This window comes from Balaenoptera physalus (assembly GCF_965194825.1).
Source record: "Balaenoptera physalus genome assembly, chromosome: 9".
Taxonomy (NCBI): domain Eukaryota; kingdom Metazoa; phylum Chordata; class Mammalia; order Artiodactyla; family Balaenopteridae; genus Balaenoptera; species Balaenoptera physalus.
The window spans coordinates 29,656,262-29,682,915 of record NC_138888.1 but is presented as its reverse complement, the minus strand read 5'-3'; the positions used below and the strand labels follow the sequence as shown (position 1 = coordinate 29,682,915).

Genomic DNA, 26,654 nt, shown 5'->3' with positions numbered 1-26,654 from the left:
AACCCATGCTCCACAACAAGAGAAGCCACCGCAATGAGAAGACTGTGCACCGCAACAAAGAATAGCCCCTGCTCGCCACAACTAGGGAAAGCCCACGCACAGCAACGAAGACACAGCACAGCCAAAAATAAATAAATAAATAAATAAATAAATAAATAAATAAATAAATAAATAAATAAATAAATTTATTTTTAAAAAAGAGTGCCAAAAACCCACAATGAGGAAAGGACAGTCTCTTCAATAGATAAAGTTGGGAAAACTGGATAACTACATGCAAAAGAACGAAGTTGAAATCTTATCTTACCTTTTATACAATAACTAACCCAGAATGGATTAAAGACCTAAACGTAAGATTCAAAACTAAAGTTCTCAGAAAAAAATATAGAGGAAAACTTCATGGCATTGGATTTGGGAATGATTTCTCAGATGTGACACTACAATCACAGGCAACAGAAGCAAAATAGACAAATGGACATCAAATTTATAAACTTTTGTGCATCAAAGGACAACCATCAACAGAGTGAAAAGGCAACCTATGGAGTAGAAGAAAATATTTATAAATCATATATCTGATAAGGGATTAATATTCAGAATATATAAAGAACTTCTACAACTCAACAACAAAAAGTCAAATAACCTGACTAAAAAAATGTGCAAAGGACTTGAACTGACATTTCTCCAAAGATAATATACAAAGTGTCAACAAACATATAAAAAGATGCTCACCATCTAATCATTAGAGGAACGTAAATCAAAACCACCATGAGATATAACCTCACAACTTAGTAGTTAGGATGGCTACTATGAAAATAATAATAATAACAAAACTTATTAGCAATAAAAGTGTTGGCAAGGATGTGGAGAAATTGGAACCCTTGTGCACCATGGTGGGAATGTAAATGGTGCCATCATCACTTCATACATCATACTGTATGAAAAAACAGTATGGAGGTTCTTCAAAAAATTAAAAATAGAATTACCATGTAATTCAGCAATCCCACTTCTGAGTATATATCCAAAAGAATTCAAAGCAGGATCTCAAAGAGATATTTGCACACCTATGTTTATTGCAGTGTTGGTCACAATAGCCACGAGGTGAAAGCAACCCAAATGTCAATTGACAAATAAATGGATAAAGAAAATATGGTATATACACACAATGGAATATTATGCAGCCTTAAAAAAGAAGGAAACCCTGTCACATGCTACAAGATGGATGAACCTTATGGACATTAAGCTAAGTGAAATAAGCCAGTTACAGAAAGAGAAGTACTGTATGATCCCACTCACATGAAATGTCTAAAGTAGTCAAAATCAGAAATAGAAAGTACAAAGGTGGTTGCCAAGAGCTAGAGGGATGCGGGAGAGGGAATTAGTGTTTAATGGGTATAGAGTTTCAGTTTTGCAAGATGAAAAAGTTCTGGAGTTCTGCTGCACAACAATATGACCAAACTTAATGCACCTGAACTATACACTAAAAATGGTTAAAATGGTAAATTTTATCATTTTTTACCACAATTAAAAAAATTACTCTTGCCAGAGGCTAAGAATATCAATCACATTACAGGTATCTACCATGTCTTTAATCTGACATTCATATATTACTGAATCATAGAGTCTTATACTTGCAAATTAATAACAAATCTTGGTTTTACAAGGAATATTCTAATGAAGTTTGTCCTTTGTTAAATCTCTCCTCAATTTTTACCTGAAAGAGACCTTCTCTGGCCACACTCTCTAAAATAATCTCTCATCAGTCGCCATCCCCTTTTCTCCACTTTGTCTTCATAGAACTTTATAGCACTCCCTGACATTAAATATTTTATCTCTCTATTTACTTTTCATTGTCTGTCTTCTGCCTAGAGTATAAGTTCCATTAGGACAGGAACTTTGTATTGTTGTGTGATATTGGCAGCACCTAGAAGAATGCACATGTATGGCAGGCTTTCAATCATTACATGAACAAATAAATTGACATTATTGAGAGAAATAGCTTCTACATGAGAGAGGGAATTTTATCTGGGCCATCTATTCTGATTATTTCTTATATCACAAATACTTTTGTTTCCAGCCTGTTTAAATTAATGAAATCTGGATTGCAGCATGGCAAATCCATTCATTTGAACAGCCATTATGATTTATCACTTACACTGAGCCAATAAGCAACATATATAAAGACAGCTAAAGTAATTGAATTAGTCATACAGCCATATGTCATGATGAAATATGTTTTAAATAAACGATTTTTTTTCTTTAGCTTACTAACCACCAAAATTATAGCTCTTGTGTTTTAAGCTCTTTTCAACTTGGATACATTCTTCATATTAAGATACTAATCTATGTCTTGTTTTGCTCCTTATTACTTTTTGGTTTTGTTTTTTTAAATAAATTTATTTATTTATTTATTTATTTATTTTTGGCTGCTTTGGGTCTTAGTTGCTGTGTGTGGGCTTCTCATTGTGGTGGTTTCTTTTTGTTGCAGAGCACAGGCTGTAGGCTCACAGGCTTCAGTAGTTGTGGCACGTGGGCTCAGTAATTGTGGTGCACGGGCTTAGTTGCTCTGCAGTATGTGGGATCTTCCCGGATCAGGGATCGAACCCATGTCCCCTGCATTGGCAGGCGTATTCTTAACCACATCACCACCAGGGAAGTCCCTGCTCATTATTACTTAAGCCAGTTAAATTTCATGTCACTTCACTATTTTTGAATCTCCTCTAAATTTTGGAGCTTTTAAGGAATACACATTAAAGAGAGATTATCAGGTGTATTTTCATTACAGGAGATTTTGTTGACTCTTTTGTGAACCTGTCCACTGTAGCTGTAGACAACAGATTACAGTCTAATGAATGTAACCTAACAGAGCCAGCAAGACTTGTGTCTGAATCACAACTCGGCCACTTACTAGCTTTGGTGGACTTAAGTTAGTTAAGATCACTGATTTGCAATTTCTCATCTGTGAAATATGCCAATAATGCCTAGGTCACAGGTATATTAAGAAGATTAAATAAAATAATATATGTGACAGTTCCTGAATACCCGGCACACAACACATGATCTGTTTTCTTACTGTTTTGACCTCAACCATTTTTCCCTTAATTTCAGCTATATTTTATTGATAATTAGTAAGTTAACTTCTAAAAATTGAATGCCACTTTAAATACTCCAGAAGAAATCTGGCTATTTTAAGAAGTTCTATAATCAAACTTTTCATTAAGAGAAAAACCCTTTTGTAAAGCAATGACTCACCTTAAATTTTTATACTTTGAAGTTTCTGTTAAATTGTCATAACTTTTATTAATTTAAATGCTTTCAGTTAGTGCTATTTGTTTCTTCACCTTCATAATTCAAAGAAATGTTTTCACTTTCTCTCCAAACATGTAATATAATCAATAATATAGTAATCACTTTATCTCTGTAACTTTCTCTCTCTGTTACATGCTCTCCTAATCTAATACATTTCTTTAGCCTCTCACATGTTTTAACTCTTGCTAATTACTGATTAATTTTTGTCAGTCTGTATTAATATTTGTTAGTCATGTGGTCCTTAGAAGCAATGAAATAAAAATGAACACTTCTCCATATCTAAACACATATATTTGATTCACAGAATCTTTGAATTATTTTTATTATAGGAGACCATGTTCTTTCTACAGGTAAACTATGATTTTGCTTCTCTTACAGCTTTTTGGCTTGATACTATTTTATTTCTCTCAAGTAATCAAAAAAATTAAGTTTATTGTGGTTACCTAATAGACTATGTTGGATCTGGTAACAACCCCTCTACTACATGTTAGGATGAACAACACTTAGTAAGATCATAGCTAATCTGAATGTATACTAATGCTTGTTAACCCAGATCTCTAATATATTATATTACTTTCTTAAGCTCTAAGTATATCAAGTGTAATAAGAATAGAATTTCTTTTTCGTTAATAAATAGTACACAGTTTTAACCAATTTTTATATTTCTAGTTTTTCTAATCCTCATCCCTAAATAAGCAAAATAATGGGAATAAGTACATCAGTGTTCTTTTCCTTTTTACATAATACTTTAGGCTCTGTGTCAACTGGATATCTAGTCTCCTGGTCCTCAGTTGCTTGAATTATTTTTCACCTACTTGGAAGTGACTTTAGATTTTATGTTATTTTGCAAATGTCACAATTTGACTGAACTGTGTTTTTCAGTGGATATACTTCTTGGCAGCTTCCTTTCTCCTCCTCTTTTACCACCTCGTTTCCCCTGCTTAAACCCTTCTTTACTGTCTCCCATGAAACTCAGAATGTGAATGCATCCTGCATCTGGTTAACGTTATCCTTCTTTGCATTATCTAATGCTCAGCTTCCTCCCTTTTTCTCCTTTTCCAGAAAACTTGCTTTTGATTCTGTTCTTCACAGTGGTGTTTGGTAATTATTCGTGTTTGCATTCTTTCTTTCCAAGGAAACTGACTCTCTTATGCTTTACTGTAAATAAACCAAAAATATTCTAGAATTTTTCTGATATGATAACCATGCATAGATATTTACACCTCTGCTCAAATGTCACTGAAAAGATAAATTCTGCTTCATCAACATGACTACAGGTATTCTACCTTGAGTAAAAATGGCTTCATATGAAGATTAAGAATTATTCCATTTTTCAGCCACTATGGAAAATAGTATGGAGGTTCCTAGAAAAACTAAAAATAGAGTTGCCATATGAGCCAGCAATCCCACCCCTGGGCATATATCCAGACAAAGCTGTAATTTGAAAAGATACATGCACCCCTATGTTCACTGTAGCACTATTCACAATAGCCAAGACATGGAAACAACCTAAATGTCCATTGACAGATGAATGGATAAAGAAGATGTGGTATATATACAATGGAATATTACTCAGTCATAAAAAAGAATGAAATAATGTCATTTGCAGCAACATGGATGGACCTAGAGATTATCATACTAAGTGAAGTCAGTCAGAAAGAGAAAGACAAATACCATATGATATCACTTATATGTGGAATCTGAAATATGATACAAATGAACTTATTTATGAAACAGAAGCAGACTCATAGACATAGAGAACAGACTTGTGGTTGCCCAGGGGGAGGGATGGACTGGGAGTTTGGGGTTAGCAGATGCAAACTATTGTATATAGAATGGATACACAACAAGGTCCTACTGTATAGCACAGGGAACTATATTCAATATCCTGTGATAAACCAAAATGGAAAAGGAAAAAAAAATAACTGTTCCATTTTTTAATGAAAGATTCATCAGTTTAAAGTTAAAAATAACGAATTTTTTTCATTATTTATGTGACTATTCTTAAGGGAAAAATATTTTGATTGTGAAAACTGCTGAAAATTCAGTTTTACTCCAAACACTCAGTACTTCTATTGGACTATTTTGTTTAATTTGTCTGCATATGTATGTTATGACTTAATCAACAGACATTGAAATGGTTGGGTGTTATATATTAGGTATTATGAAATATCCGAATGATAAGTAAGAGAAGAAGGAAGAACACAGAGAAATAAGAGCGGTATCGCTGATGCTTTCCCACCAGCATTTGCAAGAACACTAGGGTTTTCCATTCTAATTTAATAGGTCTGATTAGCTTATATCCTTGCTCTGCAAGAAAATAAAGTATCAACTTTTGTCTTCTCTAAAGGATTCTACTTCCCTCGCATAAAAGCACAGAAAATGCAGTTTAAGGGAATCTTCAGTGTTTCTTGCTTTTGGGTTGGGGCCCCTGACTCCCTTGCTTGAAGGTCACTATTCAAGTTATTCCTGAAATCTTTCTTGACAGATGCTTCTTGAAGATATGTGAGTTTGAGCAGGCATGAAGGTGGGTGTGCACATTAGCTTCTCATCTACCCATGGTATTCAGTGCTTTCCATGTGGGATGTGATTCCCGTGCTCAGCTTGACTGAGAACAGGAGAGTTTAATCACGTATGCCTATTACAACCAAAACAGCCATAACAATGAACTGACTTCTATGATCTATCAAAAGTCAAAACTCAAGGAGAATTTTGTGCTACGGTTATGGAGAAAAATGCTAATCTCATTTCTTATTCCTATACTTAACAGTCCCCATGTGGGCAGAAATCCACACTGTCAAATTTCGTGGCACAGAGAAAGCCCCGGTTCCTAACATGTCTCACATTGAACTCTCTCTGAGGTCTGAGAATCAGCATTTGTCAGTCAAGCATTCCTACTGGCTAGCAGCACCCTTTTTGTCACTTTTTCCATTCTTTTCTTTTATGATAAGAAGAAGCCGAGGGTTCCTATAAAATTCCTGGAAGTGAAAAGAAAACAGATGAAAAAATGTAAATCTAACCTTGGTGTTGTTAGAACTGAATTGTATGCCATATGAATATGGACAGACTCCTGCAACCAAACTCTTGGTTAACTCCAAAAAATCTTTGTCCAGTTTGTAATTATGCTTCAGGCCAAAGCCATTCACAATTTACATGAAATAAGCCCACAGAAGAATTTTCTTGCTTAATTTTCCAGTCTGTTTTGAAACCTCTCATTTAAACAAAATTCTACCCACATTTTTTTTTTCAAGCCAATGAGTACAGGCAAAGTACTTAAGGGAATTTAATTATCATTAAGTCATTTGGGCCAGTAAATGCAAAGAAATCAGATCCTGCTCCTCTCCAGATCATCAGAAGCTGAGAGTGAAAAGATTGAGACTATGACTTGGCACAGGTCAATGTCTTTGGAGGTAAAAAAAATGCTTCAATGAAAAATTTCCATCTTTTTTACAAAAAAGGCCTAGCCCAGTGAGCTGTGGCTTTGAATGTAGAGGTTGTCATTTTTGGAGGACAAAATGAAAACCACTTTTCAAGCTGTAGTGGTGGCAGGAAAAAGGTCTCTTCTTAGGAGAGTTTATTACTTGTCCATTAGAAGGCTTAGCATCAAATCCCGCAGTGGGGAGATCTAAACAAGGGTTATAGGATAGCTAGGTCTCCCTGCAGCAGTTTGTACTGTGGGCAGTGATAGCCTCATTACCACCCAAGCTGCTCCTACACTGACTGCAGTGTGACATGGAAAGAGCAAAAGGAAGGGGAAGGAGAGAAATGTAATACGATCCATTATTTTGCAATTAACTTGAGACTAGCCCCTGTCAACTGTCAGCACACACACTGCACACACCACACACGCTCAGACACATATGAGGCTGGATCCAGAAACACTAAATCAATTTCCCCTCTGTCTCTCACTCTCATGGAGAGACTGGAACAACCGCACCTTCTCCTGCGTGAAAACTTGGCTCCCAAGTCCCTCATGGACCAGAACACCAGGTTCTTCACTCTCCTGGGAGAAAGCCAGCTAGAGATTTCATTTATGCATATTCCTCTTCCATCACTGTTTTGTGACATCTGTTTCATGATATGGATTTCATCATACAATTTAAATGCAAATGATCAGAAAATCTAAATACTACCTAACTAATTACATTTGTCTTTAATTATAACAACTAATTGGTCCAGTGTCCTAGAAAAACACTGGTTGGCATCAGTTATATAACTTTACCTGAAAGCAGACCAAGTGCTTGTTTATCCATGCTAGCTAATTAAGTAAAAATTCATTGCAAAAAAGTTAAACAGATTAGCATTGTTTGTATATTTTAAATTATCATTAAGGTATGGGAAATAAAGACATTTTCAAACATTGTAAAATAAAATATAATGTATTGTTATTTGCATGCACAAAAAAATTAATCAGAAAAGCCAAAAGCATGGTTTGAAAAATTATTAGAACTAACAGTTAAATATATGGAGAGACTGAGAGAGAGAGAGAGATCCCACTAAGCGGTACCAAGAAAAAATGTAAATTACTTGTATTAATTTTTTAAATATGAAGGATCTATATTAAGAAAACAATAATATGTCAAGAAGACTTGAATAAATAAAATGATATCCCATGTTACTGATTATAGACTTTATTTTAAAGATATTCTCCTGTAATTGCTTTTCAAGTTTAACTCAACTACAAGTCTCAGTGTTGCAGGGTGTCTTGCACGAGTGGGGCTCTTACCAATGGATTTAAATAGGCACCTGGTCCAGGAGTTGGAAAAAGTGAAGAAGGATCTGGTGGGAAGAACCAGATGAGCTAGCAGATATATGACCACATGCTTGAGCTGCAGCAGTGCCTGGTGACCCTGCACCAACCTCCTGAGAATAAAAGGCATATAACCCTGCTTTACTTCCACCTTCCAAATCTCATACAAAATGTCTCTTCTGGCCCAGCCAAACTTGGAACTATGCAGGGAATGGAACTCTGTTTAATGTACTGGCAAATTAGCTAGGCTGACAGAATACAAACTCACCACAACCATACAAACTTTTTGAAAGTAGTGACTTATAGAGCTTTGAGGGTATAGAAGAATTTTCGAAACATGACATCAAAGGCAAAAAGCATAAAGAAAAAAGTGAAAGATATGACTTCATAAAAGTTTTTCTTAAGTCTGTTTAAAAAAACAAAAACAACAACAAAAACCACATGTAATTGATTTTATTTAAAGAAAAAAAATTAGAGAAATATTTGCAGTGTAGTGATAGACAAATTGTTAATCTGTTTAATATATAAAGAAGCTTTCCAAATTAATAAAAAAGAGATGAACACCTGATATTTTAAACGTACAATGGGTAGTAACTTAATTCACAAAAGAAGAAAAAATAAAATGGCTAAAACACATTTTTAAATGTAAAATCCCATTGGAAATCAAGTAAATGCAAACTGGTATTCACTGACCTGTTGGCAAAAGGTATAAAAATAAGTATATATCCTAATATAAAGAAGGTATTGGGGAATCAATACTTTAATGTATTCATACAATTTGATTTAGATTTTTCAAACTTTATTAATTTTTTTCAGAGAAAATATATCACAAAATGCCCAAGATAAAATAAGCACCTAATAAATATTTTTGAAGGGATGTGTAAAAATTCTTTTGCTCTAAGGATATTTAAAACAGCAAAAAATGGGAAAAATGGAAATGTCCCATAATAAAGTATTAGTTAAATAGATTTTGATATCTCCTTAGAATGATATATTGTGTAGCCATTGAAAACATTTGATTAAAAATGTGGAACCATTTATGAAAAAATAAGCAGTTTTAAAAGTTTTATCCTGTGATCTCATTTGAGTAAAAAATGTTATATATCTACACATATATAGTCATTCACATGGATGAAAGTAATGGAAGGATATATACTAAATTATTAATAGAATTACTGTTCTTTTCATTTTCAGTAAATATGTATTATTAATACAGTACAAGAAATGATAGAAGTCATTTTAAGTACTATTAAAAAGCTTGATTACATGATAAAAACTTTATTATTTTCCCCTTCTCCCCTCCCTTAAATGTCTGTACTCTTCTTGAGTGTATGAAGCATAAAGATATCAAAGAGAATAAGATGAATTTAATTAGCAGGATGAGGGAACTCTTCCCCAAAGAGGTGACATTTGAGATAAGTCTCAAAGGATGGGCAGAATTTTAAGTGGAAGAGTTGCAGTAAAAAGGAGGCATCAAAGTGTATGTGGGAGAAGAGATGAGTTCAGTTTGAGGAGCAGCAGGAGAAGCAGGTGTGTTAGACATGAAGCTGAAAGGAAGTCGGGATAAAGAAGATAAGTAGGCTTCTCCATCCTAATGAGGAGTCTGAATCTAGCAATAAGGATACTCTGCACATTGGTATTTCAAGTGGAGCAAAGCCTGGGAAATGTCTTTAACCTTCAGTTATGGGTCACATGCTCAGAGCCCTGTAAGGACTCTGAGCCTGGGATTCAGGCATTAGATGGTCTCAGAGACTGACTCAGGGAAATGTTTATGAATACAAAAGAAATTATCATTAAGCCTTCTTAATATATGTTCTGCCCATAAAAATCATTTTCGAAGATCGATATTGGTAGTGTAGGTCAAAGGAGTAGGAAATAAATTCTTTTGCTCTGGCTAACATTATTGGTAAATGAGTGAGAACTGATACTCTTTTTTCTTTTTCATCCCACATAATATTCTTGTAAGATACTTTTTTTCTGGAATATGAACATGTCACTCTTGAAAATAAGCCCAGGAGTATGGGGCTAATTGTCACGAGACACATCATGCAGCCCCAGATCCACAAGAATCCACCTCCACCCATCTCTGCATGTGCTCCTTCAGAATCCACCCTCCTACTTCTATGAGTCTATCTAAATATACATATGGTTTGCCTGTCTTGACTAAAATGACTAGTTATTTCAGGTCAAAAAAGAATTCATGTTGCTTTTTAAAAAAAAATTACACATAATGTCTGCCCATTTCTATGGAGCCAGCTGATTCAATCAAAATCATCCAACAATTTATACCTACCTTTGAAAAGAACCACTGCATGCCTCCCTGCCCTTTACAAGCAGCTCTGTATGACAAGATAGGCATGGTGGTTTCTTATTACTGCAAGGGACTGTCATTGAATGTTAATTGTGTATCTCTCCAGCTAACTGAGACTTATGAGTGAAAATGAACCCCCCCCAAAATAATTACTGTGTGTTCACTGATAAAAATGGAAAACAACACCATTACCAATCATGGTTAACATTTACCTTCTAATTATGAATAACACAAAATAATCTATTTTTATTACTGATATAGATCATGGTCCGTACTCCTGAAATAACGTTTCTTCTTCCTACCTCTCCAACCTGAGTTTACCCATCCTCTGTGTCATTTTCTCTAGTGTTTTAGGTGATTGGTCAGTTAATGTAAAACACTAACTAAAGCTTATGTTAATAGCCACAGATAATTATTTAAAATATAGAAGAATATAAGCTAAAAGTGTCTCTTCCAAATAGAATTTGCTATTTAACCAAACCACACAACGCAGTGAAAAATGAAGGTGTTACGATCACTGCGCTAGCACAGAGAGGGTCACTTATGCCAGGTCAGCCATTGCCCACACTGCCAACATACAGACAACATCCATTTTCATTTCTGTATATTGAGTCAGAATCTAGAAAGAGAAAGAAAATAGATCAAAAATTACACTTTTTGGAAATTTGGTCTGATGAACCATGAAACACAAACCCAAGCCAGAAATATGATGGATAGTGTCGTTAACATTTAAGAAAGCATTGACTTTAGATGGTCTCTGTCCAGATGCACAGCTAATCATCAAAATCCTTACCAAAATTATGTATGAGTGTAAAAAAATACATTTCAGACACTTAAATCTATAAAGGTGTTAGAGCAAGAGAAATTGACATGCACTGGCTTTGCTGGGGTTGTGAATCAATTTGCCAGTGTTTTTGCTTTGCTGTCCTACTGCTTTCCCAAGTTTGATGTTTCTCATTTACAAAAATTTGGGATATATTTCATTTACCAAAAAAAGTTGGATTTAACTCTATAATTTGTAAATATTTATGCACATTTCCAAAGCATACATGGGCTTAACTACATTTTTCCCTGATTACTTTTATGCCTAATACATCATGTTAGATCTCACATCTTGCACTTTCACAATAAAACGTTCAGATGAGAAGGCGATAACCCAAACAACCTGACAATGAATCAGCAGACACTTGCAAAAAATAAAACCTGAAGTTAGACATAATCTATAAAATTGGTGCAGATTTAATTTGAGGGCTATTTTCTACTTACACTTAAAATTTTTTTTTTCTGTTCAAGGATGAAATCTCTGTTGCGATTTTGCAGAGGGTTAATAAACAGTCTAACAAATGACCAGCTGGTGTCAGTGACCCTACCCCATTTCTCTTCCACCTTCACTCACATGGCAAGTGGGATATGAACGCGTTGTTCTGCGTCGTATTCAAAGATGACACGACTGACAGTGATTGCTCCAGCCCCGTGTGTGACTGAGAAGCCCAATATGGTACCAGAAATCCTTCCGTAGTTTGCACATATGAAGCTTGTTGGGAGATTTGTGACTGCAGCTGCTTTTAACAGAGCCTGCCATTGTTTATATCTCTGCCTCCAAAATACAAAATGGGCCGTTGCTAGGAACGAACCACTCCATTTCCTGATCACTGCAAGCCAGACTGATGTCTCTGTTGTTCTTTCCCAGATGTTCCCCAGCATGACCATGTTACTTGAAGTTGTGCTTTGCCTCATTCAGGGATGAACAAGATAAGTTAGCTTGAATGGCAAGTATCCCTTTGGTTGAAGATTGTGTGCACTGCAGTTATTAACAATAAAAATTGAGAACTGATTCTAAGGACCTACTCTGCATTACAGAGCTGTGATAAATGGTAGGCAGAACACAAAGCAGTATGAGCCGTAGGCTCTGCCACTGGGTTGTTTACTAGGTAGATACACTCTTAAAATGGTGCAAGTCAGTGAGTGATTAGGACGAGGGCTGGACAAGGACTTCCATAAGATGTAACTAGAGGGAGAGACCATTTCAGGTTTGGATGTGAGGAAATTCTTCCTGGAACAGAGTATATTTGAAAAAAGATGATCAGAGAGGACACTTTGAGCATGGGAAATGTGAAAGACTATAGCAAAGTGGCAAATGGACAATGTATTTTGAAAATAGTGAATATACAGTTTGGGCCCAAGGACAAGACTACAGGATATAAGAAAAAAGTAGGATGGAGCCTGGGCATAAGGGTTAAAGCCATTATAGATATTTCATAGAAACTTCAAAAATAATTATATTAAGGAGCAATCAATCCATGAGCATGATTTGTCCCCATTCTGGCACAAACTAGTTGTGTAATACTGAACAAAGGATTTAACCTACCAGGGCCTCAATTTTTAAACCTGTAGATTGAGAAGACTAGAATAGAAAAATAGTTCTCAACACCTAGGCGCAGAAATATTTGGAAAATTATGAAGGAACAACTAAAGATTTGGGAAAGGAGAGTGATATTAGCATCTAATGGACCTAGCCAAAAATGCCTGATGTTCTGCAACACATGGAACGGTCCCACCAGAAAATGTTCACACAGTTTTCAAATGTCCCCCAGGCATAGGGGAATAACCTATTTATTATTATCTGAGCCTAAAAGCCAATTCTGTTTTGTTTGAAAATTTAAAGTATGTTAATTAAATATTAATGTAGTTGCTTTCCCTAGATGTAACACTCTTGTGGTGTTTGGATTACCAATAAAATTGTCACCTTCATGGTAAATCTAAGTATTTATAAGAATATAATTATTTAGCTCATATTTCAAAATGCCAATGTAAAAGAAGGTGTTGACAATATGCATTTGAATATTGTCTTCATTTATTTTTTTCATAAATTTATTTATTTTTGGCTGAGTTGGGTCTTCGTTGCTGTGCACAGGTTTTCTCTAGTCGTGGTGAGCAGGCGCTACTCTTCGTTGCGGTGCGCGGGCTTCTCATTGCGGTGACTTCTCTTGTTGCAGAGCATGGGCTCTACGGGCGTGGTCTTCAGTAGTTGTGGCTCATGGGCTTTAGAGCTCAGGCTCAGTAGTTGTGGCGCACAGGCTTAGTTGCTCCGTGGAATGTGGGATCTTCCCTCACCAGGGCTTGAACCCATGTCCTCTGGATTGGCAGACGGATTCTTAACCATTGCACCACCAGGGAAGTCGCATTGTCTTTATTTAAATCCAAACTCATTCATTCTAAGTAGGGGAAAACCTCAGATTACTTCATAGTGTCTTCTAGTGTAGTTGCATCTAAGTTGTCACATTTTAAAAGGCACCTTCTTTTATTACAAATGCTTTTTTCTTTTCTTCCTCCTTCATATTATAGTTAGGGCATTTATTAAGGGTTTTAAATGATGTGTACAGGTGGACAAGTTACCTATGAATTTTATTTCAGCTAGTCAAGAGGATTGTAGAAAATATTTATAAGTTAAAGAGGCATTATATCTGCTGGGATTGAGGACCACTGGGTGAGATGATCTGGAAGCCCCTTCCAGAACAAACCCTCTGTTATCCTGCTGATGTGAGAGAGTCTAGGGCTCAGATGTGTCTAGTGAACTCTCAGAAGCCCAGTGTGCTATTTCTTAACAAATACAGCCATAGATTAGTAAATGATTACTTAATGGATGGAAGGAGCAATGTCAAGACAATTCATCTTTCACTAACAGAATGATATTTATCCTTAGAAGATTTACCCTGGGAGTAAATATAAGCACAAAATCCTTAGGATTTTTCAGTAAATTCCTCACCAAAAACAAAGGGTTTTTCTTTGTAGTGTTCTGAAGCAGCATGCCTCTGGTACCCTATGCCTGCTAAGCAGTCACTTACTCATCTGATCAATTTCCAATGGCATTTGACATGTCACAATGCTCTTTTTCTCTTACCATTGTCACTCTGCCTCTTGCATGAAAGCAGTCGTGGTCATGATATTTTTTACCATGTCTTCAGTTCAGCAAACATTGATTTAAGGCTTTTACACTTGGAGCATGTCCTGGACTCTCCCCAACACACCTTGAGCAAGCAACGCCCTGATCTGGAGAGGGTGTAGGCATAACGCCAGCCTCGACTGTCAGAAGACTTCTGCTTCCTTTGCCGGCTGTAGGATGTTTGCAGGGGCCCCTGGGAGATGCTTGGCTAATGAGTTACAGGCTGCCTCATCTATCCAGTGCTTTGACTATCTGCCCAATCTTTCTAAGTTCCTAACCTCACGCTTCCTTTTTCCTCCTACTAGATGTCCTTCTGGGAGACATTGGATACGGGGATGAAACATTCTAATCCTAGGGCCTGCAATCTTGTCAGTGTGTACAACCCAGGGGTCTGTTGCTTTGTTTATCTTTCCTACTTGTCTAGTGGGAGGTTTGGCGAAACGGGAAGGATTCAGATTGTAGTCTTGGAAAAATATCTGAGTGGTTTGTTGTTGTTTTTAAATTCCAGTCATTAATAATGGAGGGCTGGAACTGACTTACTTGAAAATGAAGTTGTGTGCTTTGAATATAGCAATCTTTCCACTCTGACAATAAGGAAGATCTTTCACATTCTACTATGTTCTTTTAAAACTGACATTGGTGACTGTCAAGAAACAGAATAGCAGCTTAAAAAGTAAGATATCTTTACGTTAGAAAACCAAAGATGTTATTTCCAAAGCAGAATCCTGTTGACCTCACGTAAGCCATGCTTTGTTTTGGACAGACTGAACGAATTGAAGGAAGGGGAATTTGGGGATAGAAATTTTATTGGTTGCTTTCTGTTCTTTTTTTTTTTTAAACATCTTTAGTGGAGTATAATTGCTTTACAATGGTGTGTTAGTTTCTGCTTTATAGCAAAGTGAATCAGCTATACATATACATATATCCCCATATCTCCTCCCTCTTGCGTCTCCCTCCCACCCTCCTTATCCCACCCCTCTAGGTGGATAGAAAACACCGAGCTGATCTCCATGTGCTGTGCAGCTGCTTCCCCCTAGCTATCTATTTTACATTTGGTAGTGTATATATGTCCACACCACTCTCTCACTTCATCCCAGCTTACCCTTCCCCCTCCCTGTGTCCTCAAGTCCATTCTCTATGTCTGTGTCTTTATTCCAGTCCTGCTCCTGGTTCTTCATAAACTTTTTATTTTATTTTATTTTTTAGATTCCATATATATGTGTTAGAATACGGTATTCGTTTTTCTCTTTCTGACTTACTTCACTCTGTATGACACACTCGAGGTCCATCCACCTCACTACAAATAACTCAATTTCGTTTCTTTTTATGGCTGAGTAATATTCCATTGTATATATGTGCCACATCTTCTTTATCCATTCATCTGTTGATGGACACTTAGGTTGCTTCCATGTCCTGGCTATTGTAAATACAGCTGCAATGAACATTGTGGTACATGACTCTTTTTGAATTATGGTTTTCTCAGGGTATATGCCCAGCAGTGGGATTCCTGGGTCATATGGTGGTTCTATTTTTAATTTTTTGAGGAACCTCCATACTGTTCTCCATAGTGGCTGTATCAATTTACATTCCCACCAACAGTGTAGGAGGGTTCCCTTTTCTCCACACCCTCTCCAGCATTCATTGCTTGTAATTTTTTGATGATGGCCATTCTGACCAGTGTGAGGTGATACCTCATTGTAGTTTTGATTTGCATTTCTCTAATGATTGGTGATGTTGAGCATTCTTTCATGTGTTTGTTGGCTATCTGTATATCGTCTTTGGATAAATGTCTATTTAGGCCTTCTGCACACTTTTGGATTGGGTTGTTTGTTTTTTGATATTGAGCTGCATGAGCTACTTGTATATTTTGGAGATTAACCCTTTGTTAGTTGCTTTGTTTGCAAATATTTTCTCCCATTCTGATGGTTGTCTTTTCATCTTGTTTATGGTTTCCTTTGTTGTGCAAAAGCTTTTAAGTTTTCTTAGGTCCCATTTGTTTATTTTTGTTTTTATTTCCATTTCTCTAGGAGGTGGGTCAAAAAGGATCTTGCTGTGATTTATGTCATGGAGTGTTTTTCCTATGTTTTCCTCTAAGAGTTTTATAGTGTCTGGCCTTATATTTAGGTCTTTAATCCATTTTGAGTTTATTTTTGTGTATGGTGTTAGGGAATGTTCTAATTTCATTCTTTTACATTTAGCTGTCCAGTTTTCCCAGCACCATTTATTGAAGAGGCTGTTTTTCTCCATTGTATATTCTTGCCTCCTTTATCAAAGATATGGTGACCATATGTGTGTGGGTTTATCTCTGGGCTTTCTATCATGTTCCATTGATCTATATTTCTGTTTTTGTGCCAGTACCATACTGTCTTGATTACTGTAGCTCTGTAGTATAGTCTGAAATCAGGGAGCCTGATTCCTCCAGCTCCACTTTTCTTTCTCAAGATTGCTTTGGCTATTCGGGTCTTTTGTGTTTCCATACAAATTGTGACTTTTTTTTTTCTAGTTCTGTAAAAAATGCCATGCGTAGTTTGATAGGGATTGCATTGAATCTGTAGATGGCTTTGGTTAGTATAGTCATTTTCACAATATTGATTCTTCCAATCCAAGAACATGGTATATCTCTCCATCTGTTTGTATCATCTTTAATTTCTTTCATCAGTGTCTTATAGTTTTCTGCATACCGGTCTTTCATCTCCTTAGGTAGGTTTACCCCGAGGTATTTTATTCTTTTTGTTGCAATGGTAAATGGGAGTGTTTCCTTAATTTCTCTTTCAGAGTTTTCATCATTAGTGTATAGGAATGCAAGTGATTTCTGTGCATTAATTTTGTATCCTGTTACTTTACCAAATTCATTGATTAGATCTCATAGTTTTCTGGTAGCATCTTTAGGATTCTCTATGTATAGTATCATGTCATCTGCAAACAGTGACAGCTTTACTTCTTCTTTTCTGATTTGGATTCCTTTTATTTCTTTTTCTTCTCTGATTGCTGTGGCTAAAACTTCCCAAACTATGTTGAATAATAGTGGTGAGTGTGGGAAACCTTGTCTTGTTCCTGATCTTGTGGAAATGGTTTCTGTTTTTCACCATTGAGAAAGATGTTGGCTGTAGGTTTGTCATATATTGCCTTTGTTATGTTGAGGTAAGTTCCATCTATGCCTACTTTCTGGAGGGTTTTTATCATAAATGGGTGTTGAATTTTGTCAAAAGCTTTTTCTGCATCTATTGAGATGATCATATGGTTTTTCTCCTTCAGTTTGTTAATATGGTGTATCACATTGATTGATTTGCGTATACTGAAGAATCCTTGCATTCCTGGAATAAACCCCACTTGAGCATGGTGTATGATCCTTTTAATGTGCTATTGGATTCTGTTTGCTAGTATTTTGTTGAGGATTTTTGCCTCTATTTTCATCAGTGATATTGGCCTGTAATTTTCTTTCTTTGTGACATCTTTGTCTGGTTTTGATATCAGGGTGATGGTGGCCTTGTAGAATGAGTTTGGGAGTGTTCCTCCCTCTGCTATGTTTTGGAAGAGTATGAGAAGGAAGGGTGTTAGCTCTTCTCTAAATGTTTGATAGATTTCACCTGTGAAGCCATCTGGTCCTGGACTTTTGTTTGTTGGAAGATTTTTAATCATAGTTTCAATTTCAGTGCTTGTGATTGGTCTGTTTATATTTTCTATTTCTTTCTGGTTTAGTCTCGGATGGTTGTGCTTTTCTAAGAATGTGTCCATTTCTTCCGGGTTGTCCATTTTATTGGCATAGAGTTGCTTGTAGTAATCTCTCATGATCCTTTGTATTTCTGCAGTGTCAGTTGTTGCTTCTCCTTTTTCCTTTCTAATTCTATTGATTTGAGTCTTCTCCCTTTTTTTCTTGATGAGTCTGGCTAATGGTTTGTCAACTTTGCTTATGTTCTCAAAGAACCAGCTTTTAGTTTTATTGATCTTTGCTATTGTTTCCTTCATTTCTTTTCCATTTATTTCTGATCTGATCTTTATGATTTCTTTCCTTCTGCTAACTTGGGGCATTTTTTGCTCTTCTTTATCTAATTGCTTTAGGTATAAGGTTAGTTTGTTTATTTGAGATGTTTCTTGTTTCTTAAGGTAGGATTGTATTGTTATAAACTTCCCTATTAGAACTGCTTTTGCTGCATCCCATAGGTTTTGGGTCGTTGTGTTTCCATTGTCACTTGTTTCTAGGTATTTTTTTATTTCCTCTTTGATTTCTTCAGTGATCTCTTGGTTATTAAGTAGTGTATTGTTTAGTCTCCATGTGTTTGTATTTTTTAAAGATTTTTTCCAGTAGTTGATATCTAGTCTCATAGCGTTGTGGTTGGAAAAGATACTTGATACGATTTCAGTTTTCTTAAATTTAGCAAGGCTTGATTTGTGACCCAAGATATGATCTATCCTGGAGAATGTTCCATGAGCACTTAAGAAGAAAGCGTATTTTGTTGTTTTTGGATGTAATGTCCTATAAATATCAATTAAGTCCATCTTGTTTAATGTGTCATTTAAAGCTTGTGTTTCCTTATTTATTTTCATTTTGCATGGTCTGTGCATTGGCGAAAGTGGGGTGTTAAAGTTCCCTACTATGATTGTGTTACTGTCAATTTCCCCTTTTATGGCTGTTAGCATTTGCCTTATGTATTGAGGTGCTCCTGTGTTGGGTGCATAAATATTTACAATTGTTTTATCTTCTTCTTGGATTGATCCCTTGATCATTATGTAGTGTCCTTCTTTGTCTCTTGTAATAGTCTTTATTTTAAAGTCTATTTTGTCTGATATGAGAATTGCTACTCCAGCTTTCTTTTGATTTCCATTTGCATGGAATATCTTTTTCCATCCCCTCACTTTCAGTCTGTATATGTCCCTAGGTCTGAAGTGGGTCTCTTGTAAACAGCATATATACGGGTCTTGTTTTTCTATCCATCAGCCAGTCTATGTCTTTTCGTTGGAGCATTTAATGCATTTACTTATCAATATGTATGTTCCTAATACCATTTTCCTAATTGTTTTGGGTTTGTTATTGTAGGTCTTTTCCTTCTCTTGTGTTTCCTGCCTAGAGAAGTTCCTTTAGCATTTGTTGTAAAGCTGATTTGGTGGTGCTGAATTCTCTTAGCTTTTGCTTTTCTTTAAAGGTTTTAATTTCTCCATCAAATCTGAATGAGATCCTTGCTGGGTAGAGTAATCTTGGTTGTAGGTTCTTTCCTTTCATCACTTTAAATATGTCCTGCCACTCTCTTCTGTCTTGCAGAGTTTCTGCTGAAAGATCAGCTGTTAACCTTATGGGGATTCCCTTTTATGTTAATTGTTGCTTTTCCCTTGCTGCTTTTAATATTTTTTCTTTGTATTTAATTTTTGATAGTTTGATTAATATGTGTCTTGGTGTGTTTCTCCTTGGATTTATCCTGTATGAGACTCTGCACTTCCTGGACTTGATTAACTATTTCCTTTCCCATATTAGGGAAGTTTTCAACTAAAATCTCTTCAAATATTTTCTCAGTACCTTTCTTTTTCTCTTCTTCTTCTGGGACCCCTAAAATTCGAATGTTGCTGCGTTTAATGTTGTCCCAGAGGTCTCTGAGACTGTCCTAAATTCTTTTCATTCTTTTTTCTTTATTCTGCTCTGTGGTAGTTATTTCCAGTATTTTATCTTCCAGGTCACTTATCCATTCTTCTGCCTCAGTTATTCTGGTATTGATTCCTTCTGGAGAATTTTTAATTTCATTTATTGTGTTGTTCATCATTGTTTGTTTGCTCTTTAGTTCTTCCAGGTCCTTGTAAAATGTTTCTTGTATTTTCTCCATTGTATTTCCAAGATTTTGGATCATCTTTACTATCATTACTCTGAATTCTTTTTCAGGTAGACTGCCTATTTCCTCTTCATTTGTTTGGTCTGGTGGGTTTTTACCTTGCTCCTTCATCTGCTGTGTATTTCTCTGTCTTCTCATTTTGCTTAACTTACTGTGTTTGGGGTTTCTTTTTCACAGGCTGCAGGTTCATATTTCCCGTTGTTTTTGTTGTCTGCCCCCAGAGACTAAAGCTTATTCAGTGGGTTGTGTAGGCTTCCTGGTGGAGGGGACTGGTGTCTCTGTTCTGGTGGATGAGGTTGGATCTTGTCTTTCTGCTGGGCAGGACTGTGTCCGGTGGTGTGTTTTGGGATATCTGTGATCTTACTATGATTTTAGGCAGCCTCTCTGCTAATGGGTGGAGTTGTGTTCCTGACTTGCTAGTTGTTTGGCATAGGGTGTCCAGCAGTGTAGCTTGGTGGTTGTTGAGTGGAGCTGGGTCTTTGCATTGAGGGAGATCTCTGGGAGAGCTTTCTCCATTTAATATTACATGGAGCTGGGAGGTCTCTGATGGACCAATGTCCTGAGCTTGGCTCTCCCACCTCAGAGGCTCAGGCCTGACACCCGGCCGGAACACCAAGACCCTGTCAGCCACACAGCTCAGAAAAAAAGGGAGAAAAAAAGAAAGAAAGAAAGAAAAACTTTAAAAAAATAAAGTTATTAAAGTAAAAAATAAAAAATTATTAAAAATAAAAAAATTAAAAAGTAATTTAAAAAAATGAAAGAAGAGATCAACCAAACCAAAAAAATAATCCACCAATGATAACAATTGCTAAAAACTATACTAAAAAAAAAAAAAAAACGGACAGACAGAACCCTAGGACAAATGGTAAAAGCAAAGCTATACAGACAAAATCACACAAAGAAGCATGTACATACACACTGACAAAAAGAGAAAAAGGAAAAAAATATATATATGTCATTGCTCCCAAAGTCCACCTCCTGAATTTGGGATGACTCGTTGTCTATTCAGGTATTCAACAGATGCAGGCACATCGAGTTGTTTGTGGAGCTTTTATCTTCTGCTCCTGAGGCTGCTGGGAGAGATTTCCCTCTCTCTTCTTTGTTCGCACAGCTCCCAAGGTTCAGCTTTGAATTTGGACCCGCCTCTGCGTGTAGGTCGCCTGAGGGCGTCTGTTCTTCGCTCACACAGGACGGGGTTAAAGGAGCAGCTGCTTTGGGGGCTCTGGCTCACTCAGGCGGGGGGGAGGGAAGGGTACGGATGCGGGGCGAGCCTGCGGCGGCAGAGGCCAGCGTGACGTTGCACCAGCCTGAGGTGCGCCGTGTGTTCTCCTGGGGAAGTTGTCCCTGGATCACGGGACCCTGGCAGTGGCGGGCTGCACAGGCTCCCGGAAGGGGAGGTGTGGATAGTGAGCTGTGCTCGCACACAGGCTTCTTGGTGGCTGCAGCAGTGGCCTTAGCATCTCATGCCCGTCTCTGGGGTCTGTGCTGATAGCCGCGGCTCGCGCCCGTCTCTGGAGCACGTTTAGGCGGTGCTCTGAATCCCCTCTCCTCACACACCCTGAAACAATGGTCTCTTGCCTCTTAAGCAGGTCCAGACTTTTTCCCCGACTCCCTCCCGGCTAGCTGTGATGCACTAGCCCCCTTCAGGCTGTATTCACACACCCAACCCCAGTCCTCTCCGCTTTCTGTTTTTTAATAACAGAAATTTCATTTCACATGAGGATCTCTGATACACAGAACCTTAACCAAGTCAGATGATGCTTTCATGTGCATATTATAAAACCTGATCATTGTGTCCCAATGGGCTTAAAAGGACTTCAGTTCCAGTTCCCAGATCATAATATATAGATACTATATAGATAATCAGACTAGACTGATCTCTGACCCTTGATGTGGTCACATCTCTCCCCTGAACACAGAGGTCTTCAAAGGGGCCTGTTGGTGGAGGTTTTCAGTGAGGCAGAGGCAGGGACATTGGTGGAATAATTTCAGTCTCAGTGGAGCTGTTCATCCCAGCTGAGCTTTGTGAGTGTTGGACTGATGTGTGTGCTATATGCGGGGAAGGTGTGAGCTTCAAAGGCTGTAAAACACAGTATGTAGTATCATACATCACTTCTCAAATCTGTGTGAATTCAGATTTCTCTCTGACAAAACCTTCCCATTAAAATGGGAAGTTCAAAAGTACAGTGCAGTTTAGATTGACTATTCAACAAATAAACATCCCTGTGAATGAAAAAGTCAAAAACAATTGATAAAAACGCTAGTCCTAAGAATAGGATACAAATCTGTCATTTATGAGATATCATTTATCCATCAACTATAATGTAACTTCTTCCTTCTATTCATTTCCTCTTATCCTGTATGTTAGCTGATTATTATCATTATATCTTTGTTAGCCTTAACTCCAGGATCTGCAATAAAGGTCTTGTGAAATGAAATAGCCCAATTTGTCTTGCTCTGGAATTTGCCTGGTTCACAGAGTCTTGGAATTAAACATATAATTGAAATGCTCCTTTGTCTAAACTTTATCCACAGTCATAAAATAGAGAACAGAGAAAGGGTTGGAACTATGGTGTTTCTTCGGAAACCAAAATACTAAACATATTCTACAGTTCAAAAGGCTCCTTGAGTAGATAGCCTATCACATCTATGCCAAGCCATAACTATGGTTAAATAACTAGTTCTCATTGCTAATCTGTAGGATAGTTTATTAATCACAGAAAGCGTAATCAGTTAACCTAACCAAGAAGTTGGTGTTGGATATCATTCTTCTGCTGTATTGTAATCATTCAGCATTTTCAACAGCTCTACAGACACTCCATTCATGACACGGTCTTTTCTCATAAGATAAGCATTCCTGAAAGAGTAGATTGAGAGAAAATACAAAGCATTTAGAAAAAACATTTCCACTGACATGACTTTCATGAAAATAAAGAGTCTGCCTTAAACAATTTAAAAGTAAAAGAAAAAAATACAAAAAGAAAGGAAGAACAATAACAACAACAAAAATCAACCATGGTTGTGGGTTTCTAGCAGTCAAAAAATAATCATAATAAACCAATCTGGAGACCTGGGTTGGAAGACTAGGTGGGTCATTGAACCATTCATAGGTAGGATGGGAGGAAGAGGGAAGTGTCTAGATTGTTAAGGTCATTCAAAACTGGAAGGTTCTATGACGTAAACATCTTAGATTAACTTTAGCCCTTTCATTTGGGGTCAGGTCATCATTTGTGCTTGCAGCTCAGCCTAGTTGAGAAAGGTCTGTTTTCTTGAAAGCAGTTGCCCTCTAGCCTCATCGTTAGAAGTAACAGGTAACAAATAACATGAATCCTGCTGCTTCCATGTGTCCGCTAACAAACCTTGATTCTGAGTACTTTATTTTGTCAGCTTAACACCAGGTCTTACATTTTAATATGTAAACAATTTTAAAAGATAGTAATACTGAGAGTCCCTGGATGTCTAAAATATGGCTCCAGTGACATGTTCGATGACTCCATTTGGTGATTATCTTTGATGTGCAACCACTTTGCTCATTCCTACCTTTAAGGAAGTGATTTTTTGAAACAAACTTTAGAATTTGATCAACTAGGAGACAGAAGTCTCTTCAGATTTATGTGTATTTATTTACTCTTTAAGGCAAGATGAGTAATTACTGACCCATCTTCTATTCTCAGCACTCTCTGATTTTAGTAGCTACCGATTTTGCTGAAAGCTGGAGAAGTCAAGCACATTTGTAATTAGCTCTTCTGGGCAAATAACCTTGTAAAACAAAAGATTTTTCTCCAGTTGGTTACAAATTTGCTAGATTTGAGTGGGATGTTATATGTATATTGGCTTCCTTAACTCTACTAAGGAAAATTATATTTGGGGGGTTAAAAAAAAAATACTTTGAAACCAGAATGCAAGGAGAAATGCGAGCAGTCATTTCATTCCCCCACATTGCTGGTGACCAAATGTTCTGAAGGGAGAATAGTCAAAAGCAGTGTCTCCCTGACTGTGAGAATTGATTCACTTGCTCAGGATGGTATGGAAGCCCAGAGAGGCTGAAGACTCAAGACTCACAAGGTCTTGCCTCATGAGAAAACTTGGACCAAAAAATCTTGCTTGGCTTTGCGCTACATTCGAAGGGATGTTTTTCAAATTACTGGGATGAAATCTGACTGAGGGTGATGATTCTTTATGGTTTAAGAACACAAGCCTTTTCCTTGGTTGTTTCTTTTCTCTTTCTCTTATTCCATTTGCATCACCTGAGCTTCCTTTCTTTCCAAATATGCAGTAAAGACAGGGGAAAGGAAAAAAGCAAATTCACCAATTGCGTATTGGTGATTTCTGTTGTTGAGATGCTTTGAAACTACATTTTTTTGTTGCTCCCAAATGTTTTCAAGGCCAAGAGGCCAAAGGACCCTGAGTGAGAGATCCTGAGTGAGCTCAAAGATTTAGAGCATCCAACAAATTAAACTCCTTCCTTTAGCATGTCTATTAGAATCTTCGAGTCTTTAATATAATTTAAAGCAATTGTCCCCGTAGGGAGGTCTAACATTTTGCAAAATAACGTTGAAATAGTTGACCTGCCTGAGGAAACTAGAAGAATTTCAAGGGTACATTTCAAGACTCTGTTTCTGTTGATAATAGTGTTCCAGAATTTATATTTATTAATATTGCTTTATTTTGGTCAGACTCCCACAGGAAATCCTGAGGAGTGTACGTTTCTGGCATATTTTATCTTAGATAGTTCCATCCCTTTGGTCTTGCATCCTGATTGCTAGACTGAAGAGTACCTTTGTAAGCCTCTACTCTTTAATAGAGCTGAGGATGACAACAAGCAGGGACTTCAACACTCTAGGAAGACAATCTATCTACTTTCTCCGGTTATCATTAAAATGTCTTTTAGACGTAGGTCATAACTGGAAACCTATAAATGATGTCTGTGTAGTGAGCACTTCCCACAGAGCTGGAGTCCCAAGTGATTAAAATTTATCACATTGTTCTTATGGTTACAAATGCTGCTGATATGTGTCATTACTTAGAAAGTACTATTCATAACATTTTGATTTCAGTCCAAATAGTTTTTTTTTTTTTCCCTGAATTTCCCATAAAATGCTCTTGATCTTTTCTTCAGAGGTCTAATCCGCTTTTCCTTTGAAAGAACAAAGAAAAGGGGTTGATTGTTCTCTAGTTTAAATTTTGTTTAGTGTGATGTATTTATTGCCTGGTGGGATGCAGCTAATTTTCCACTAGCTTTTCCGAGAAAGTTATTAGGATACAATTTAATCCTGTTCACCGTATGCACCCTAAGTTCTTTCATGAATAACAAGTTATGGTGTTTAGTATGTAGCTCTATTAAAATGATATATAACTACGAGTCCTCATATTTGAGCAGTGCTTTGCTTTTCAAAAACGCATGCTTTGAATGTACAAATTTGCCCTTTGCTTACATGACACAGTATACACTGAAATGCTTTCAAGTGAGCTCTTAATATGGTAGGGGTTTGTTAGAACACAGGATAACAAGGTGGCCTCTCATTTAGTCTCCTGGAGAGCTAAAGATCTAAAGTTCTTTCAATATGATTTTCTAACCCTCATGCATTTTTCATACCTCTGAGAATTTATACATTAAGGCAAAATGTTAGTACAGAGTACCCTCAGACATTTATCTCTTATGAGGTATTTTACCTGGAAAGCAGTGAATTGAACTGGCTTGTATTTATTGAAAAATAAGCCTGTGCAGACAGCATACCATCTGCTTTTCTGCCTAAATGTTTATTTCCTGAAAATTTGAGATAACCCTGGCTGGACAAATCTGCTTTCAGTTTTTGTAACTGATTTCTAAATCCTGGAACTAAGAGTATCTGGTAATAATATTGAAATATCAGGAAAGGAAAGAAAGTGAGATACTAATGGAATTGAACACCGAGATTTTTTTTTAATCTAAAAGATAATTTATTATTGACTCACATCTCCAATATTTCAAGTGAGAATAAATTTCATGAAAGGTGTGATCTGAGCTTTCGCTCCATTTCTTTGTGATTATCTGGACTCAGTGCTCCTCTCCTAAACCCCTCTGGCTTTGGTTGCCTCATCCTAGGATGGCTTCCTTCATGGCTACAAGATGGCTGTCTATAGCAATATGGGCTATACCCACTTCTTTGTTCACTTTCAAGGATTGTGTCCCTTCCACAGTCATCCAAACCTGACCCCTTAACTTTGGGATGATTACATAACACCAGGAGTTTTTAACTAAGGAATATATCAAAACTTTTATCATGATTTGGACTCCTGGTTATGAGAATTTCAACACCATCTAGCCTTCTAATTTAGCTGACTAATATATACACTACTGTACTATAATTTAACATTCTACTTCGTATATTTTAATGTGATTTGACATCACAAGGGATATTATAAAGCTGATGCAAATTTTTACCTCATAGTTTTAGAAATAAATTAAAGAAGAAAAGGTGAGCTTCTTCACTTAGAATTCTGGAGTCAAGAATATTTGGGGCTTAAGTAGGCAAATTGCCAGATCTAGGA

The 26,654-nt window shown here is 36.7% G+C and overlaps 1 protein-coding gene across 13 annotated transcripts in view; it reads right to left on the bottom strand.

Annotated features, from left to right (window-relative positions):
* Nucleotides 1–529: 529 nt before the first annotated feature.
* LOC309666900 (uncharacterized protein) overlaps nt 530–26,654 on the bottom strand; it is a 181,352-nt gene continuing 155,227 nt past the window's right edge. For 11 of the 13 annotated variants that reach the window (XR_014267330.1, XR_014267331.1, XR_014267332.1 and 8 more), the window contains one exon: nt 21,898–22,980. Coding sequence is in view for 4 of the 13 variants with exons in the window: in XM_082475040.1 (XP_082331166.1) it covers nt 22,887–22,980 (94 nt within the window). In the remaining 9 variants the exon portion in view is untranslated. Of the gene's footprint in view, nt 8,167–10,362; nt 10,984–21,897; nt 22,981–26,654 lie in introns of those variants that run through there. The other 2 variants (XM_082475039.1, XM_082475038.1) reach the window with 2 other exon arrangements.